Source organism: Daktulosphaira vitifoliae, unplaced genomic scaffold (assembly GCF_025091365.1).
Source record: "Daktulosphaira vitifoliae isolate Bord-2020 unplaced genomic scaffold, ASM2509136v1 Scaffold_1, whole genome shotgun sequence".
Taxonomy (NCBI): domain Eukaryota; kingdom Metazoa; phylum Arthropoda; class Insecta; order Hemiptera; family Phylloxeridae; genus Daktulosphaira; species Daktulosphaira vitifoliae.
The window spans coordinates 66,956,838-66,976,375 of record NW_026099572.1 but is presented as its reverse complement, the minus strand read 5'-3'; the positions used below and the strand labels follow the sequence as shown (position 1 = coordinate 66,976,375).

At 26.8% G+C, this 19,538-nt stretch overlaps 1 protein-coding gene across 2 annotated transcripts; it reads right to left on the bottom strand.

The window, feature by feature from the left end:
• Positions 1 to 26: 26 nt before the first annotated feature.
• Positions 27 to 19,183, bottom strand: LOC126895822 (rab3 GTPase-activating protein non-catalytic subunit). Of its 2 annotated transcripts, none has more exons than XM_050668068.1 (23): positions 18,938 to 19,183; positions 18,780 to 18,869; positions 18,637 to 18,718; positions 15,712 to 15,841; positions 15,410 to 15,614; positions 14,889 to 15,210; positions 9,109 to 9,183; positions 8,891 to 9,019; positions 8,655 to 8,834; positions 8,448 to 8,588; positions 8,101 to 8,336; positions 7,879 to 8,027; positions 7,204 to 7,408; positions 6,306 to 6,506; positions 6,110 to 6,226; positions 5,786 to 6,004; positions 5,334 to 5,729; positions 4,714 to 4,895; positions 4,424 to 4,657; positions 4,219 to 4,362; positions 688 to 840; positions 463 to 618; positions 27 to 185 (listed from the first exon to the last, which is right to left on the bottom strand). In XM_050668068.1, exons 1-23 carry the CDS (start codon positions 19,020 to 19,022, stop codon positions 42 to 44), a joined length of 3,975 nt encoding a protein of 1,324 aa, XP_050524025.1. In that variant the 5' UTR covers positions 19,023 to 19,183; the 3' UTR covers positions 27 to 41. The 2 variants fall into 2 exon arrangements, with proteins under 2 accessions (XP_050524025.1, XP_050524026.1); XM_050668069.1 differs by having other exon boundaries at positions 5,786 to 5,986.
• Positions 19,184 to 19,538: the final 355 nt, after the last annotated feature.

The window sequence follows — 19,538 nt, the reverse complement described above, 5'->3', positions numbered from 1 at the left end:
AAACTATATAAAAGTTAGTTCAACTAATTTTATTTTAGCTATCAGGAGTCATTAAATGAAATTAAGCTATTCATCAAGCTTATTGCAAAATCATATTGCACATCATTTTCTGATATTAAAGTTACAACAGTTTGAACCAGCTCTAAAGTTTCTGTTATTAATGATTTTTCAACTTCCATGGAGACCTATAATTTCAATAATTATTTTTTAAATTTTTAACACTAAAATATAATTTATAAGTTGCACTATGGAATTATTGTATTTTACAAAGAAAGGGAGTGGTGTTGCGCATTGGTAACACTAGTTGTTGACAAAATTCTAGTGTTTTGCAATGCCTATTTCTGTAGGTAAACGGATGGGTGTCCATAGGTGCACTTTTACAAAGGCGATAAAACACCATGTTCCAATGCAAAAGCATGAGAATAATAAAAAAAAAAATTGTTGATATTTTTGTTTTCTTACAGGGTCATTTAACCATAAAATCATTTCTGGACTAAAATGCACTATTTTTCTATAAAAATCCAAATCATTCATTGTCAATTCATATTTCAATCTATGTTTGATAATATTCAATAATTGCTTGACTAAACTTTCTTTATTGCTGACAATTGGAACTACCTATAAAAATATAATATAAATCATTTTTCAGTTAGTTTATTATAGTATTTTAAATTAAAAAAAAATTACTTCTCCTGCTAATCTATCATGACCTTTTGCATAAAGGGAAACTACTTGATGAATTCTAAGTTCGTCTAGAGATAGTTCCCAATCAATTGATAACTGAGTTATTTTACTCATCCAAAATAAATATTCTTTACTATCAAATTCATAATGGTCACACTACAAATAATCAAATATAAACATCAGAGATTAAAAACATTACTGTTCCAAAACGTTTTATAGTGTTTTGTTTCTTAGTAAAACAAAACAAATAGCTTCATTTGTTTCTATTTTGAACCAAATAAAAAGTAAAAAATAATACCAAATATTAAGTAACATTTTAACCAAAGAAATTATATAATATAATTAATTATAATTAGCCATTAAATTAATATTTTTATTAAAACAATAATAATTATTAAGATGTCGTATGGCAAAGTTGTTATTTTTAATTTTTGTTATTTTTAACTACATAATTATATATATAAAATATAATACTCAACATACACAAAAAAAGATTTTTTATAAGAAATATATACAGGGTGGCCCACCACTCACTGACAACTTAAATAACTTTTGATCCAGTTAATATTTTTAGTTGATTTTTTTTTTAAATAATATTTATACGTTAGGTCTATAGCTATATCTCAATAATTAATTTTTTTACATTTTATTAAAAATATTAATTATTTTAAAATTTTAAATAAAATGTAAAAAAAAAATCTAAGATAGCTATTTTGTAGAGTAGAATTTAAGAAAAATTTTAGTAAAAAAATATCTTATTAATATTCAGTAGTAAATATTCTGTAGCGTTTTGAAGTTTGTAAAAATTTGTATTTTCATGTACTATTTTACGGTTATAAACATTGAAATACGTATTGAGAAAAGGACAGAAGAAAACGCTATCTTTTCATGATTACTGTGTATACATATGATGATAGTGTGTATACATTACAAACATGGCATTAATACCATGATAAGAAATTAGATAAGGCAATTATTACTTATCACTCTCATTCAAAAGTATATTGAAAAGATAGCGTTTTCTTCTGTCCTTTTCTCAATACGTATTTCAATGTTTAATACCGTAAAATAGTACATGAAAATTCAAATTTTCACAAACTTCAAAACGCTACAGAATATTTACTACTGAATATTAATAAGATATTTTTTTACTAAAATTTTTCTTAAATTCTACTCTACAAAATAGCTATCTTAGATTTTTTTTTTACATTTTATTTAAAATTTTAAAATAATTAATATTTTTAATAAAATGTAAAAAAATTAATTATTGAGATATAGCTATAGACCTAACGTATAAATATTATTTAAAAAAAAAATCAACTAAAAATATTAACTGGATCAAAAGTTATTTAAGTTGTCAGTGAGTGGTGGGCCACCCTGTATATATATTTTTTTTTTTACCAAGTTATACATTTAATGAATATCATTAATAAATTTAAAATTAAAAACATAAAAAGAAGATTATTGACTTAGACACACAATGAATAATTTTATATCCAAAATATATTTGTATATTAACCTTTATCAATTGTACAATATTTGTTGTTTATGGTCTTATTCTAAAAAATTATAATGGTGTATTAATTTTTGAGTTTCAATATTTTTTTAATGACAGTAAATTATATATAATTTTATTTAATTTGTATGTTTTATTGTATATTATGTTATTCTTTATTACAAATAATTAACTCTACAAAGTGATTCACGAAACATGAACAATTAATCAAAAAATAAAAATATAATATTTTTACTAGTTTCTTTTAGTTCAATGTTTGTCTCTTTTTTTTAATTATAAAGATTTATTTATGTTCATCCCTTATACCTTAAGGTATAAACCTTAATAAGGGTGGCAATTTTAATTTGTCAAATGAGAACAACATTAATTAACTAACTTACTTAACTGATAATTAATCTAATTAAGAAAATAACTTGAAGATATCAACTCTTGGATCAATATTTTAGAAGTTATTAACATATTTATATCTTGATGAGAGGAAGTGTACTGAATAGAGTAATGCGTGATGATAAAAATTACATAACACACAATTCATCACCACTCTATATTTTAAAATAGTTATAACGGCCAAAATAATGTACCAAAATAAATTATCAAATAGACATTTTCTTAATTAGATTATCAACTAAGTAAGCTAATTAATTAGGAGTATTTTATTTAAAAAAAGTTAACTCCCTTATAATTTATAAGGGGTGGACATATAAAAACTTTATGATTAAAAAATAGAGAGAAACATTGAACTAAAAGAAACTAGTAAAAATATTTCTAACATTATTTTTATTTTTGATAAATTAAGTGGTTTATAATAAGTGAATCATTCTGTATAAGCTACAGATAATACTTAAAACTGTGTATACCTATTTCGAGACAATCTTACCATTAGCGTCGTTTAATTAAGTGTTGATGATAGTAACATTGTTCTCGAAATTAGTATACATTTATATATATATATTTAGAATTTTTGTGACTTATAGAGTAAAATGTTTCTAAATTTATATAATATCAGATTCAATTGATAAATTATATAATTATTAGAATAAATGTTTTAGAAGCAATAAGAAAGGATTAACCTATGTCATTTAAAATTAGAAGGGAAATTATCAATAACAATATAATTTTTCTGGTTAAAATATAAACAATTTTGAATTTTTTTTTAGTAATTTATAGGTTGGTTAGTTGAATCATTATTATAAAACCTTTCTGATGAAGAAACTATGAATATTCTTTCACATGCTGATAAAAGTTTAAATTTATTGTATTTGTATTAAATACCTAGAATAAACTTTGATAATTATATGAATAATACTATTTCTTCATTGTATTCGTGTTAAATAGATTTTTACAATTAACTAAAAAATAATTTTAAATCAATTTTTTATTTAATAATGCTCGAAATAATTTACAATATACAACAATAGGAATATAAAATTAATTAATTTAAACTTAGATAAAACATGTAAATTTGTTACCTATTTTGTTTTATTTTAGATCATTTTGTTATGAAATAAAATTACTGAAAAACTAAATTTTAGAATGATATAAAAAAAGCAACAAAGTAAAAATTGTATTCTGTTTCTGTTCTGTTTTATCTGTTTTGTTTGGAAACAATATATAAAAACAAACAAATAAGAAGCTTTTCAGTTTTACTATATTTTAACCCTGGAACGCTAGCGATATCTTAGAGACGTATTTTACTAGCAATGCGTCAATTTGACTCCTTTAATAGTTTTTATTGTTAACGGTGTGAGCATAGGGTGAGTTGTGATAAAAACGAGCTATGATCATTTTTAAAAGAATCTTTATTCAAATCACGTAAAAAAGGTACAGAGGTGCATGAGGGAAGGGACCGAAGGGGAAGTGATTGGTGCGCGCACAATGTGTTAGTCTGACGTACGCTACCGTTCCAGGGTTAAGAAAAATATTTTTAATTATTAGTAGTACTAAGTAGTATTAAAAAAATAATTAAACTAAATTGAAGTTAAAATTTTTAAAGTTAAAATAATAAAGAAGCATGATACCTCATAATCTTTTTGAATTAGTCCTATAGCAGAAGTTATTGAATTCATAATAAAATCTGTTCTTGCTTTTTTTACTTTTAATCTTGGCTGTTCTTGAGTTAAATAATTTTTATGATTTAAAGAATGAAAATCAACTTCATTTATCTAGCAATACATTTTATGATTATAAAAATGTTTTAAGTTTTTTATCAGTATAAATACATACATTACAGTCGAATAGATTAGTAAGAGGTTTTGATGAATGCAATGAAAATTCGGACATAATATGAAAAGTTCTGGCACACTGATGAAAAAATAAAAGAACTTCTTGATCAGGATTAGGTATACTTAAAGCTTTTTGAACTAGAGTAGGCTCATGTTGGTTATTAATTTTCCAATTTTCCCAAAATAAATCATGTTTTATTTCAGCTAAAATGTCATCTTCAGCAGATAATAAAGCCTTGTTAAAGATAACTTAATTAATAAATGAATTATTTAAATAACTATATTTTATACTTTGATTACACTATCCAAGAAATATTCACATAAGTTGAAAAATTTTGATATACAGCGATCTGGCATACCAACATCTTGTATACATAATTTCTCTTTCGGTATTTTCCCTAGTTGATGAATAAGTTTAACAGCAGATTCAAAAGTACTTGACAAAAATGTAATCCATATTAAGTTTGAAATACCTGCAAATAATACTTATTATATTCAGTTTTTTTAAACAAATCTTAAATGTATTTTTGTAGTTATTCCAATTAGGCCTTTGTTTGAATACTATTTGTCAAGTATTTATATTTTAGGAGGAACAGGCTTGAAAGGTCATATAACTCGCCAGTATAAAATGATTACATAGTGAAATTTCTATTTTATTAGTTGTGAAGCGGTAATGAAAAATTTCCTTACATAATGCCCTTAAACAAAACTTAAACTATACCTTTACTATATATGGAGCCTGGGGCATGTGCCACACAACACATGTTTTTAATTCAATAATTTTTTTTACAAATAAAATTATATATACATGATAGGAATGTCAAGCTTTTTAACAATTTTTTTATCACACATCTATTTTGTACCATTTTAATCTATCTTATATAAATTTATTTTTATCCACTGGAACTTACTATATTTTATGTGAGAACATGCTATATAGTCAGCAACTTTTAGTCCAGCTTCCAATGGTCTAAGATTAGAAACACATTCTTTCCATTCCAATAAATATTCCCAATAAATATTGCTCAATAGTATATTACTATCTAAACTATATGGAAAACATAATCTTAAATTTTGTAATGCATCAATTGTTTCTTTTTCAGCATTACTCAAAGTTCTTGCTTCTATAGCTAATTCAGTGTTTATAGCTATACCATCCTGAATACTTTTCACTATTTTATTTTCTAAATTTGGAGATTCAATTTCAAGTATTTTATCTTGTTTATCAAATAGATAATCATTCATGATTAAGGCTGGATCAAGACCAACACTGATTAACCATTTTGCTACAAACATAGAAACCCCACCTGGAACCATAAATAAACATTACATTTTATAACTAACTGAGATTAAAAGGTAGTACCTCTTCCATTTCTTAAAACCTCAGTCAGGGATAATGGAATATGATTATATTTTGTACAATAAAGAGTACTATGAGATTCTTCAGGACAATACTTCAAAGTAGCATTTAGATGACAAACTTGTTCTAGTCGTACTATTAATAAATTCCATTTGTAATCTTCTCTAGTAAGACACTCCCACTCAGCATCAACTTTAACTAATTCTAAGTAAAAATTATAAGCTACACTTAAAGTAAATTATTGTTTCAAGTTTATTTAATATATGAAAATATAAACTGTTATATTTTAAAATATTAAATTTATTAGGCTACTGCTTAAAATTTTACCTGTCTTTTTTATAGATGCAATAGTTTTACAAATAATGGAACCCGTTAAACAAGAAAATGTGTTAGAATGATTTGAAAATTGATCTTGTATGAGTTTCCAATCAATATTTTCTTTAACTAAAGTAAAAAATATATAATTAGGAAAACTATAATACCTAAAATTTCTAAAAATACTAAGCAATTAATAATAAATTACCATTAATATTACAAAGTGTATCAATAATACGATAAAATGATATCATTTCAGTAACAACTGTTAATGTAAGTGCTTTAGACAACCAATACTGAACAGCTAAATACATCATATCAGTAATTTGAATACCATTAGCCACCCAAGCTAAATTCCATTCTCTAATATCACTGTCAGAATGCATTATAGGTTCAAATATTTTTTTACCTATAACAAATAATTGAATAAATTGATTCTATTATATACAGAGTGATCGGCTAACTATATCTAATTAGAAGTGTTATAAACAATTTTATTTTAATCATTATGGATCTTTGATGAGGTGTTTCATAAGAAAATTTAAATATCTACCACCATCCCTTATATTTAAAACTTATATTAACTTCATATTTTCAAATAGCAACCCTAATTTTTGTTACACTATTAGATTTAGTTTAATAAAAAAAATATTTTATTTTATTTCATATCAAGTGCTCCACGGCTCTCTAAAGTTTAGGGTTTAGTAAGAAAAAATTATAACAAACATCAACGTTATAGGTCGTAAATCGATAAGGGTTACCAGTTTTATGAATAAACATACCAAGCAAATCTTGGTTATTCTGACTACGTGCGTTGACACAGTAAAATGGTAGCTCTTACCACTACAAAAAATAATAATGTGACCGTGTTGGAAAAACTACTAAATTTTTTCATCATATCTCGTAAAATTTATCTTTAAATTGATACAAGTTCTAAGTATAAGGAATGATGATAGAAATTTAATTTTTCTTGTGAAACAGATTATCAAAGATAAAAATTTAAAAAAAAAAATTGTTTGTAACACTTGTTTTTTCAAAGATATTACATGAGACATAGTAAGCCGATCACACTGTATATATAAATAAATAATAAATTGAAAAATTACATAAGTCATCAAGATTAACATCTTTTCTTAAAGTTATATAATCTTCAGTTGTTTTAAAACATGATAACAATTCAATTACTTTAGTAAATGTTAACTTAATTTCATCCTGAAACATAACTGTAGTTTTCCTTTGTATTTCAAAAGGGACCAAAGAAATTATTTTGTCTAAATCTTGATCACTTATACGAAGTGTTTTACAGAGCTCCTGAAAATAGGTTGTCTTAGTTTTTAATGACATAATATTATTTTATAATATGAATTGACTACTTGTAATTAATATTATTTAAATTTATATTAATAATAAAAAAATATACACTTAAATTATATACTTTTTATGGACTATCGCAGATTTTATTTAGTTTCAATGATTAATGACATCTATACCTATATATATATGGGTTGTGATCGAAATACATATACAATAAATTTATAAATTATTAAATTTCTGTAATTTCATTAAAATTATATTTATATGTTAAGTAATGAACAAAAAAAGACCATAAAAATTTTAAGGTGGCAGTGTCCCATCATAAAGTTTTTTATAAGAAATACATATATAATTTGACATCAGTGCCAGTGTTACTGCCAATGACAAAATATAATATAGTTTTATTCCCTTATATATTAATAAGATAAATAAAATAAATAACTAATTAATTTAATTGATCTAATTACTTGTGTTTTATCATCAGCTGAAGAAGTGTAAAGCACAGAAGAAGAATGCTTGTTTTGGTATTGATATAAAAATGTAAAGTATTTAATAAGCTTTAAGTGGTTATCAATAGTTTGCAGCCAAATTTTTTTACTTAGAGAATTACTTGTCACTAAAATTAAACAATGTAATTTTAATGTAATTATAAGATTTTTAAATAATTCACTTTGATTTTATATACATACTTTCTTTTTCTAAAACAGTTTTATAACTTTTTAAGTAGTCCAAAAATGCGTTTAGTGTCATATGTTTACTGGATTTAATATATTCAAATGCTTGTTGTCTTACTTTATCAGTCATTAAATTATTAGCCAAATTTACAACTTCTTCACAAAGTTTTTTATCATCAAAATTTTCATTTCTGCATAGAGATTTAAACGTCTTCATTAAATGCATATCATGTGATAATTCATTGTTGCTCCTTTTTTTTATATATAAATATAAATTAGTTATCAGATTTAATTAATTTTAATATAAAAATATATAATCAGTTAAAATATAACAATTATATTAATTAGTTCTAAAACCTTACATATCAGCACAATGAAATGGTACAATTAACTCCCTAATTATTTCTGTTTCATCTATGAAATAACAACGATAATTTGCATTATAAATATTTCTTCTTGATGAGCTCAAAGCACCAAGTAAGCCAAAATTAGTATAAAATAGCCTAAATAAACAAATAACAAAAAGGTATTATAAAATATAAGAATTCTTTTAAACAAGTTATTATTACCGTCCACTTTTTGAGACTTTTATTTCTGACACAAGTTCATAATTCTGCATGGACCATACTTCTATTGATTCCTTGAAGGGTAAATACATTACTAAAAACAATGCCTGTTTAGAATTTGAACTTTTGCTCTCATTTACAACAAGCCATCCAAATTGTACCTCTCGGCAATCATTCCAAACTCTAAATACATACATTTATGTCAGCATTATATTTTATTAATTTAATATATTATTTACCGTATTATTTCCCCAGCATTTACTTCAAACAATGTAACTTTATTTAAATTATCAGAAATAACTCCAACTGCTAATTGTGGACTTAATTCAATTTGTAAAGCTTCACAGTTTTCATCATAAAGCTTGAATCTTAAAAGAAAATGATTTAAAATGATTTTTAATCATCATTTTATTATAATAGGTAATATTATAAGCAATTATATAGTAAAAATACTAACCGACATCTAAGTTGTTCAGCTGTTTCTTGAAAATTAATATTATTAATTGAAGACAGATTATATGTTAACCAACTTCTAGAAAAATTAATTCAAAAATATTTACACAAAACAGATATTTTCATAAGTTAAAAAAAAATATGTATTATTATTAGCCAACATGATAAAATATAATTATGATACATTGTAATTCGTTTACCATAAACCACTTATTAGCTATGAAATACTTTTTAAATTCATTCCTTACGTTTTGAAAGGGAGTCAACCTTTTTCAAATGAGGACATATTTTGCATTTAATAAAATTTTTAAGGTTTCTTTTAAATATTAAATAGCATTTGAACTTTTGAAAAAACTTCATCTAAATGTTGGTTGAATATAACACATTTAAGTTATGAATTCTTTGGTTAAAATACATGAATAATATAAAAGAGATCATACTAATCAGTAGCAATTAATATATTAATGATAGGTTAATTCATAAATATTTATTTCTAAGTATTCAATTTTATCATTGTGACTTAGTACTGCTTGATAGTATCACTCAATAGTAGCATAATTGGCAATAATCACTGTGTATTTATTAATAGCGGTATTATAAAGAAGAAATTTCCTACTTGTATTTTGTAGTTTTTTAGATGTTATACATGTAAAATACATGTATAATTAAAGAATTAAGAATTTAAAATATTATAAATAATAAACGAATTAAGTTAAATAAAACATTTAAATGTTATAAAATAAAAATAATAAATCTTTATTAATCAAAAAAATAAATATATAGCTACATTTGAAAAAATGAAATTGACACGTTTACAAGACTTATGTGATGAACTTAAAAAGTATTACATAGTTAATAAATCATGAATAATATGTAACTAAAAGTAACCAAAACATTTTTTTAATTATTTATATATGGCAAGTAAAAATATTCTATGATTAATAATTAGAAAAATATTGAAATCAATAAAAAATATTTTTTCTCGTTATTTCAGAAGTTACTACCATTCTAAAATATTGACTCTGGTGAGAAACGTATATGTCTATTTTTAATATAAGAAATTTCATTATCACAATTATCTTTCTGCCTAGCTATAATAATTTTAATAATTTATAAAATACTTATCCAAAAGGTATTATCCACCAGTCATATTCTTAATTAAACCATTATATAAAAAAGATAATTACTTATGTATAGTCCCATTAAAAAAAAAAATTGACATTCTTTTAAGAGATAAGGGATAGAACAAAAAGTATCTAATTACTTATAAATCAAGGAATAAATACTACTAAAATAAGCCAAATAAAAATTCTTTTAATTATTATGTTTTTAAAACAAATTTAGTTATCATTGTTAACCTTACCTTCTGTCTACACTTAAAAATATTAGTGACTTCCTAAATATTAGTTTAATAGTTGTTACCAACCCATCATTTTCTCAGTTAAATTATTATCTAAGATTTAATCTACTAATAAAATATGTATGTTACTGTTTAAAAAATTAAATTGATATAATAAGGAGTTGGACCTATGAAATATTTAACCACTTATAAATCAAGAAATAAATAATTCTTACCAAAATTAAAACAAAATTCTCAAAATTATAATTATTTTAAGAAAAATTTAGTGGTCAATGATTAATCAATCATCCTTTGTATTAATATTTTGATTTTTGAAAATGTTTTTTTTAATATTAGCTTCGATGCGAAGCTGAGAAGGTATTAATTTTACTATGTTGTGTTTTTAGCTTCGATGCGAAGCTGAGAAGGTATTGGTTTTACTAAGATGTTTTTTTTTTTGTGTCTGTTACCACTTTTTCTCAGCTCTCACCGAACCGATTTCTTTCAATGATATGTCAAAAGATCACAAATCGTATCTAGTCGAAGACATTACCCTCAAAAATTGAAAAAAATTCCCTCGTTCCCCGTAAATGGGGGAAACCTCCGAAAAAATTACAAATTTAAAAATGGCTAATTTTCGAAATTTTTTCAATTTTTTTTACTAAAAACTGCCGTAACTTTTTTAAAAATAAACATATCAATATAATTCTTTTTTTTATAGATGCATGATGTCATTACCTATCATTTGGTATATTTTTTTTATAAATCTGACTTTTTACCTGCCCACAGTAGGGGATTTAAAATGACAACTTTTTTACAAAAAATTAATTTTTTCAACTTAACTTTTGACAGTGTTCCGGAAGGTCTGACACTTTTATATATATCTTAAATTAAAGCTAATGTAATATACTTTATTATGGTAAAAAAGAATTTCGGACTTTATTTCATCTTCATGGTGAAAACAGACATCAAAGTTTATAAAAAAAATACGATTTTTGTAAAAAAATTCTTTTTTATATTTTTAACTTTATAATGCTATAACTTTTTGAAAGATGTATGGATCAATATAATTTTTTTTTTATAGATGCATGATGTCTTTACCTATCATTTGGTATATATTTTTTTTATATCTGACCCTTTACCTGCCCACAGGGGGGGATTTAAAATGACAACTTTTTCACAAAAAATTTACTTTTTCAACTTAAATTTTGAAAGTGTTCCGGAAAGTCTGACACTTTTATATATATCTTAAATTAAAGCTAATGTAATATACTTTATTATGCAAAAAAAAAATTTCGGACTTTATTTTATCTTCACGGTGAAAATGGCTACCGAATGCTATTATTGTGTGAAAATTCTCAATTTTATTTTTTACATTTTTAACTTTATAATGCTATGACATATTGAAAAGTGTATGGATCAACATTATTTTTTTATGAGAAATAATATTTTTTAATAATCCCTTTTTCATTCTACATACTTTATCTTAATTAGGATATTAATAATGAACTAGCAGATCATGTAGCTTTTGGAATAGTCCACCAATTTTTTAAAATTAAACAGTATCTAAAGATTTGCATCGAAGCGTTTTTTTTTTATAGTGATTTTAATCACTGTCAGATATCATTATACTTGATCCAACTATGCCACGTCACCACTTTACCGCGACCCACCTGTGCTGAGTTTTTTTTCTAAGTATCCTACTTGTTTAATTATGGAACATTTAATTAAAATGTCAATTACGTGAAAATATATCATTTATTTTGTAATTGTATATTTTAGGTTGGGTTCCAAAAATACTGACACTTTTATATATATCTTAAATTAAAGCTTATATAATATACTTTAATATTAAAAAAAAAAATTTCGGACTTTATTTTGTTTTCATGGTGAAAATAGCTACCGTATTCAAAAATATGCTATTTTTGTGTTAAAATTCTTGGTTTTGTATTTTATTTTATTATAAAGGGATTACACTGATTTTCATAAATATTATATCAATCTAATTGACATAGTATAAAAAGTTAAACATATTTAAATTTTTTTGTTTCTTTGAAGTTGAGAAAAATAACTTTAAAATTTAAACTAGCTAAATTTCAATTTAACACTTGAGTCTTTCACGCCTGTGGCACTGCATTTTTTCTCAATTCTTTTTGAGTTAGAAAATATTGTTTAACTCATTTAGATTCAATAACTTGCCCCGCGAGCCGTTTCGCGGTGGGCGAGAGGGCTGGCGGGTCGGATCGGCGACAGACGTTGACGCATTCGAGACGGGCTTACTGCTCGCTCAATGGTCGGCGCCCGCGGTACCGGACCGACACGTCTCCGCGAACGAAGCGGCGGAAGAGTTGGACCGGAGGGTGGTCGCAGCCTGCGACTTCGCCCTCCCGGCCAAACGACCGCCGTCGACTCGCGGACCGTCAGTTCACTGGTGGAACGCCGAGGTGGCGGGCAGGCGTGAGGAGTGCGTCAGGGTCAGGAGGGCTATGACGCGCTCCAACCATTGGCCGCGGGACCCGGAATTCACGGACCCGAGGGAGGCGCTGAGGTCGACCCGCAAAGAGCTGAAGCTCGCCATCAGGCGGGCCAAAGCGAAGTGCTGGGCCGAACTCTTGAAGTCGGTGGACCACGACCCGTGGGGGAAACCCTATCGGGTCGTCATGCATAAGCTCCGCGGTTCACCGGCTGCCGGTCAGCTGGAGGCGGAAGTGCTGGAAAGGGCGGTAGACACGCTCATTCCGACACATCCGCCTCTGCCTCCCCCGGCGTTCGGGGACGACGTGTCTGTGGAGGAATTCACCACTCAGGAGGTGGCTGACGCGGTGGCGCGCGTGCGGAGCCGGAACACAGCTCCCGGTCCTGACGCGAATCCAAACCGGGTGTGGGGGTTGGTAAACGACCTCGCCCCGGACTGGATACGCGCCGTCGCGAACCGCTGTCTCTCAGAGGGTGAATTCCCCACGAGTGGAAGAAGCCCAGGCTGATGCTTCTGAGGAAGGGTGATAAGCCCGAGGGTCTCCCCTCGTCGTACCGACCGCTTTGCATGTTGGACGACTTGGGGAAGATCCTCGAGCGGCTGCTCGTCACCCGGATCGAAGCCCACCTGTCTGACGTCGGCGGACTGGCCGAGGGCCAGTATGGTTTCAGGAGGGGAGTGGACTGAGCCTCGCCCTGGACAAGACCGAAGCGATCTTGTTCGCCGAGGAACGCGCCGCCGGGCATGAGCTCCGCCGAGAACGCAACCGGTCCCTCGAACCCGAGGACCGGCTAGCGCTCAGGCGGATGACCATGCTCCGGTGGCGGACTCGCCCTCGGAGGAAACGACGAGAGGCAAGTGGACCAGGTCCCTCATAGGACACGATCGGCTGGACAGGTGGGTGGACCGGACTCGCGGTGAGATGACTCACCCAAGTGATGTCCGGCCACGGCTGCTTTAACGAGTACTTGCACCGTATTCGTAAAGCAGCCGCGTCGACTTGCGACCACTGTTCGGATCGCCCGGGAGAGGCTGATAGCGCCCTGCACACCCTCTTCCGGTGCGAGGCGTGGGCCCAGGAACGGGACTCTCTAGAGTCCCGTCTAGGGTCCACACTCCGAGTCGGGTCCCTGGTGGACCTGATGTTGGGAAGCCGGGAGGCGTGGAGGCTCGTCCAGGCGTTCGCTGAATTCATCCTAAAAAAGAAGGAGGAAGCTGAACGCCTGAGATAAAGGCAGCCGCGCCGCCCGGTACAAGAGGACCTAAGGCGCTGGTTTAGGCCGGCGCCTTAGGTATTCGTGTTTTATGTTTTATGTTTTTGTTTCGTGAGTTATTTGTGCCCCCTTCGCAAAGTCCTGCCCCCACCTCCACGTGGTGCAACCCGGGAAACGGATCCCACTCTGGGATCCGGCTAACGGGGGAGGCCACACCACGTTGTGAATCAGCTCTTGATTAATTTCGAGCTGATTCACAACATGGTGGTGTGAGTTTTAAAGACGGCGTGGGCCGCCCTGAAGTAATACCTAACGGTAGTTACAGGGGGGTCCACAACCAAGCCGATCGGAGAAAAAAAAAAAAAAAGATTCAATAACTTCAATAAATATCCAGGATCCCATTACTGTAGTCTATTCTCGTGAGAAGAAATTCATATTAATATTATTTTACCATGTGGTTTTTTTTTTTGTAGCTATCATTTATTTTCTTAGCTCTCACTTGACCTACTTTTTTGACAATTTTTTTTTAAAATTAAACACTTTATACAGATTTGCATCGAAGCGTTTTTTATGATAGTGATTTTAATCACTGTCAGATATCATCTATACTGGACCCAACTATGCCACGACCCCACTCTGCTGGGTTTTTTAGAAAAATAATTTGCCGATGTTTAGTTTAATTATAAAGGGAGCAATTTTTCATTTCTTGATAAAAATTGATTAAATACATATTATTAAATATTAATTTAACATACGGTAAAGTTTGAGTTATTGATGATTTCAATTTATTAGCAACTGCTTTAGTTATATTTTCAAATGTAGGTATTGCTTGACTCCCAATACTGAAATGAAATGCTAAGTATGGATTTTTACCAGCAGCAATGATTTGAGTTATTTGAGGTAAATTATTTATTTTGTTTCCATTAATACCCTTACAAATGTTGGCTGCTACTACATGTTGAAAACTTTTAATGTCATATTTTCCTCCAACAGAAGCATCATTAATTTTCTCTTGAACATCAAAAGCCCATTTTTTGTAAGCTAATGCAGGAATATTAGTGGAACTTCCATAATTACCTAAAAAAATTGATTATTAACTATGATTCAAAATTAAACCAATAAAAATGTTGGTGTTCATACCAAGGTAATACATCAATATTTTAGTGAAAAAAATATATAAATATAAATAAATTTTATTATATTTCAAATAAAATTTTAATATTTTTAACTAAAAATACTAAGGAAGTTCAATGTAAACCTTAAATTGCTAATATACCTTTTACTGATTGATTTTTATAAGACCTTAAACAATTTACTAGTAGTGTACCAACAATAGTACAAAGAACATCATTGTATAAAACAACAAATTCTTCAGGTTGTTCAATTGAAGGAGGATTATTCATAGCAGGTTGATGACTTTGACATCTTATTTTTAGAACATTATTATTATGAAAAATTTGTGAGAATAACAGATTGCCATCCTGTAAAATAATATTGCTAAGTGAATTACTAACATTTAATTAAAACATAAATTAAATAAAAAAAATACTCAAAGTTTCCAAAAAAAGTGTAAATTACCTCATTGAAAAATTTTACAATTCCACTGGAAAAACCAACCGCAAAACAAAACCATTCAGGAGTAGAATGACTAGATAATTTTGTATTAACTGTAGATAAAGGTAAGCATAAAACTGATGTGATTTCTTCACTACAATAACATAAAACAACAAAAAAATGTAATAAGATTTTTTGATAATTGTAGTTACAATTAATTAAAAATTATTATAATATATGATATTATCATAATTAACTTACATATTGAAAATATATTTTTATACTTTTTTTAGTTCAATTATTTCTTTGGTTTATTAATTATTAAATACTTTTTCAAACTATTTCTTATACTTTATAAAGGTATCAAATTAATTTTAGATTCGATGCAAAGCTGAAAAGGTATTAATTTTACCATGATATGTATATATTTTTATTTTTTTTAAGTCTATTACTATATTTTCTCAACTCTCACTGGAATATTTTTTTTCAATGATACATCAAAAGATCACAAATTGTATCAAGTAGAAATCATTACCCTCAAAAATTAAAAACTTTTTTCTCATTCCCTGAAAATAGTGAAAATTCTTCAAAAAATTACTAATTTTTAAAATCAGTAAATTTTGATATTTTAAAAAAATTTTTTACTTATAACTGTTAAACATATGTGATAAGTTATTTATTTAGTCAGATCAGTTATTATAAAATCATATTCTATCAGTTGTTGTTCAGCGACACTTCCTGCGTAAGGTCGTTAAACGGTGGTTTGGTTTAAAAATACATATACTTGTCAATGAATTTCATGTGTAATATTTGTATTTAATTAATTGAAATGATTGACTACGAATGGTGTTTAACATAACTGTCACAACTTTTTAAATGTTTTAACTGATGAATTGAGGTAACAAAATACAGGATGATTTATTTATTTATGTATTCCACTAGATAACTATTAAAATAATAATTATAATAAGAAAATTAATTTTGATATAGTTCTTGATTAATCAATTATAATATTTTCTTTAATTCATTTCTTATACCTTATAAAGTTATTAATTTTAATTTTTTTTAATGGCAACATTTATATTTTACTAAGTGTAAAACTATTTCAAAAAATTGTTTTTGACTGGTCATAATCTTAGTTAAATAATATTTTATTTTATTAACTATTTAAACATTTATGTTGCCATACAAAATTAAAGAATTTTATTAAATTAAAAAGATACTTAAAAGAATTTTCTTAATGTAATTATTATTTTGTAACAACTTTATAATTTTTTAATAATATCTCTGTAAAAATTACTATATTAAATAATATTAATTCATGTATTATACTTAGAAATCATAAATCTTGTAGTCATTTATGTATGTTATGATTTAAAAATTAATTTTGACACTCATATAATATACAGGGTGATTTTTTCATCATAACCCACTCAATTACTTACAGAGTAATAATAATTTAAACATTTTTAGCTTTGATGCGAAGCTGAGAAGGTATTAATTTTACTATGATGTGTTTTTTTTTTATTTATTTATTTTTTATTTTTGTGTCTGTTACCACTTTTTCTCAGCTCTCATTGAANCTACAGAAGCACGTACAGGGTGATTTTTTTATCATAACTCACTCAATTACTTACAGAGTAATAATAGTTTAAACATTTTTTTTTTTTGGTTTTCTTTAGTTAAACGTTATTCTTGAATTATTAACTATTTAAAACTTTTTATGTTCATCCCTTATGCCTTGTAAGGGTGTAAACTTTGTTTTTTTAAATGGGAACACATATTTTGAATTTAATAAAATGTTTGAGTTTTTAATTTAATAGTAAATGGCCTTTGAATTTTTAAAATAACTTCATTAGTTTATTAGATATAAACATTTAAAGTTTCAAATTTTTAAGTTAATATACATGTATAATACACAAGGTATTATAAATACAGGTAGCTAATTGGTTTTTTATGACATCGATATTAGCATTGTTATTATCAATGGTAGTAAGGCACATTGTTATGAGTTTATAAATACACAAACTGACAATACAGAAAGTATATATATTGACAGTCATAATTGATAATAAACAATCTGTGACTGTGACAGCAATGTCATAAAAATCCAATTAGCTACCTGTATTTATAATACCTTGTGTATTATACATATATATTAACTTAAAAATTTGAAACTTTAAATGTTTATATCTAATAAACTAATAAAGTTATATTAAAAATTCAAATGCATTTACTATTGAATTAAAAACTCAAACATTTTATTAAATTCAAAATATGTGTTCCCATTTAAAAAAACAATGTTGACACCCTTACAAGGCATAAGGTATTAACATAACAAGTTAATAATTAAAGATTAATGTGTAACTAAAGAAAACCAAAAAAAAAAAAAATGTGTTAAATTACATTTATTGTACAAGTAATTGAGTGGGTTAAGATAAAAAAATCACTCTGTATGTGACATAAACCAAAATAATGTTTAATAACTGAGAAAATTGAAATTAATGTAATGAGAAAATATTATAAAAATAATTTTTATTTTATAATTAATTAAATTTGTTATGATAAAAAAATCACCCTGTATTGTAATGTATAAGTTTATTTATTTAATAATTATTTTTTATTTAAAACAGAACACTCATTGGTTTTATTAAATCTAATACGACTATAGTATTATTTAATCTAATGAACTATACAACCCCAATTCCTTTATAAACAGTACTATTTAAAAACTTTTTTATACACTAGTATATATAATAATTGTATATTAATAAACAAATAAAAATTAGATGATTTTATAGTAGTAAGTAGGAAAAGAATATTTAAAACTAATTTTAGTTTAATTTTTAATTAATAAGTTCAGAGGATTTGTATATCCTTTGAAAATTATTTTTAAAATAAAATCATAACATACTATTATTATTATAAAAATAAAAGCTTTGTACAAACTTTATATTGGCAGAAATAACATCGCTCCATAAAACTTCAAATTGTTGACAAATATTTTCAGAGGAATTTGTCTCATACTTTACTAAAAATCACAATTTTAAACATTAATTTAATGTCATTAATAAAAGAAGAATTTTATTTACTTATGAAATTAATTATTTTGTCTTTATAACAAAATGATAAAATTTCACCTCCAGGAGTTATACAGTTCACCGTGTCATTGAATATATTAACTAGAAAAATATTTTTAAATTATAAGATATTTTTAGGGACAACTTTAAAGAAAACTATAGGACACTACCATTTACATCATGAGTACCAAATAAAAAAGTTTTTATTCTTTTGTGATTGATGCCTTTGGCGAAAGCTTTAAACTCAATAGACATATTGTAAAAATTGTTTATTCAACATTTAATTATAACAATTAAATTTTTTAAATATAATGTTTCAATTATTATAAATTTAATTAAATACGTTGCAAATAAAAATAAAAAAGTGTTAATATCTGTTAAAAAATTAAAGCTTAATAATACTTTATTACTAAATTATTATTGCTTTTGTTTATTATGAATAACTACTTATCAGTATTTATAATACTGATTAAAGATATCATTCCAAAAGTCGATAACGTAGCGCATAAATATGATAAGTGATATTTAGACTGACAAATACGTACACACATTTAAATATATACACTAACAAATTTGTATATTTTATTATTTTTAGTTAATACTGATCACAATTTATTAATTTTTTCAATACTGACATAAATTAACAAACTATAAAATTCAGCTTTTTTGATAAAACTATGATGTAAACTAAATATGATAATATATAATTATGCACTGAATACATTTGTAAATATATAAAAGAATTATGTATTTATGATAATTTAATAGTTT

Coding starts and splice junctions, on each gene's coding strand:
- LOC126895822 (XM_050668068.1), bottom strand. CDS start 19,022: ATGTCTATTGAGTTTAAAGCTTTCGCCAAAGGCATCAATCACAAAAGA. Junction 18,719..18,779: donor CAAAATAATTAATTTCATAA/GTAAATAAAATT, acceptor TGTGATTTTTAG/TAAAGTATGAGACAAATTCC. Junction 6,227..6,305: donor TACACTTTGTAATATTAATG/GTAATTTATTAT, acceptor TTTTTACTTTAG/TTAAAGAAAATATTGATTGG.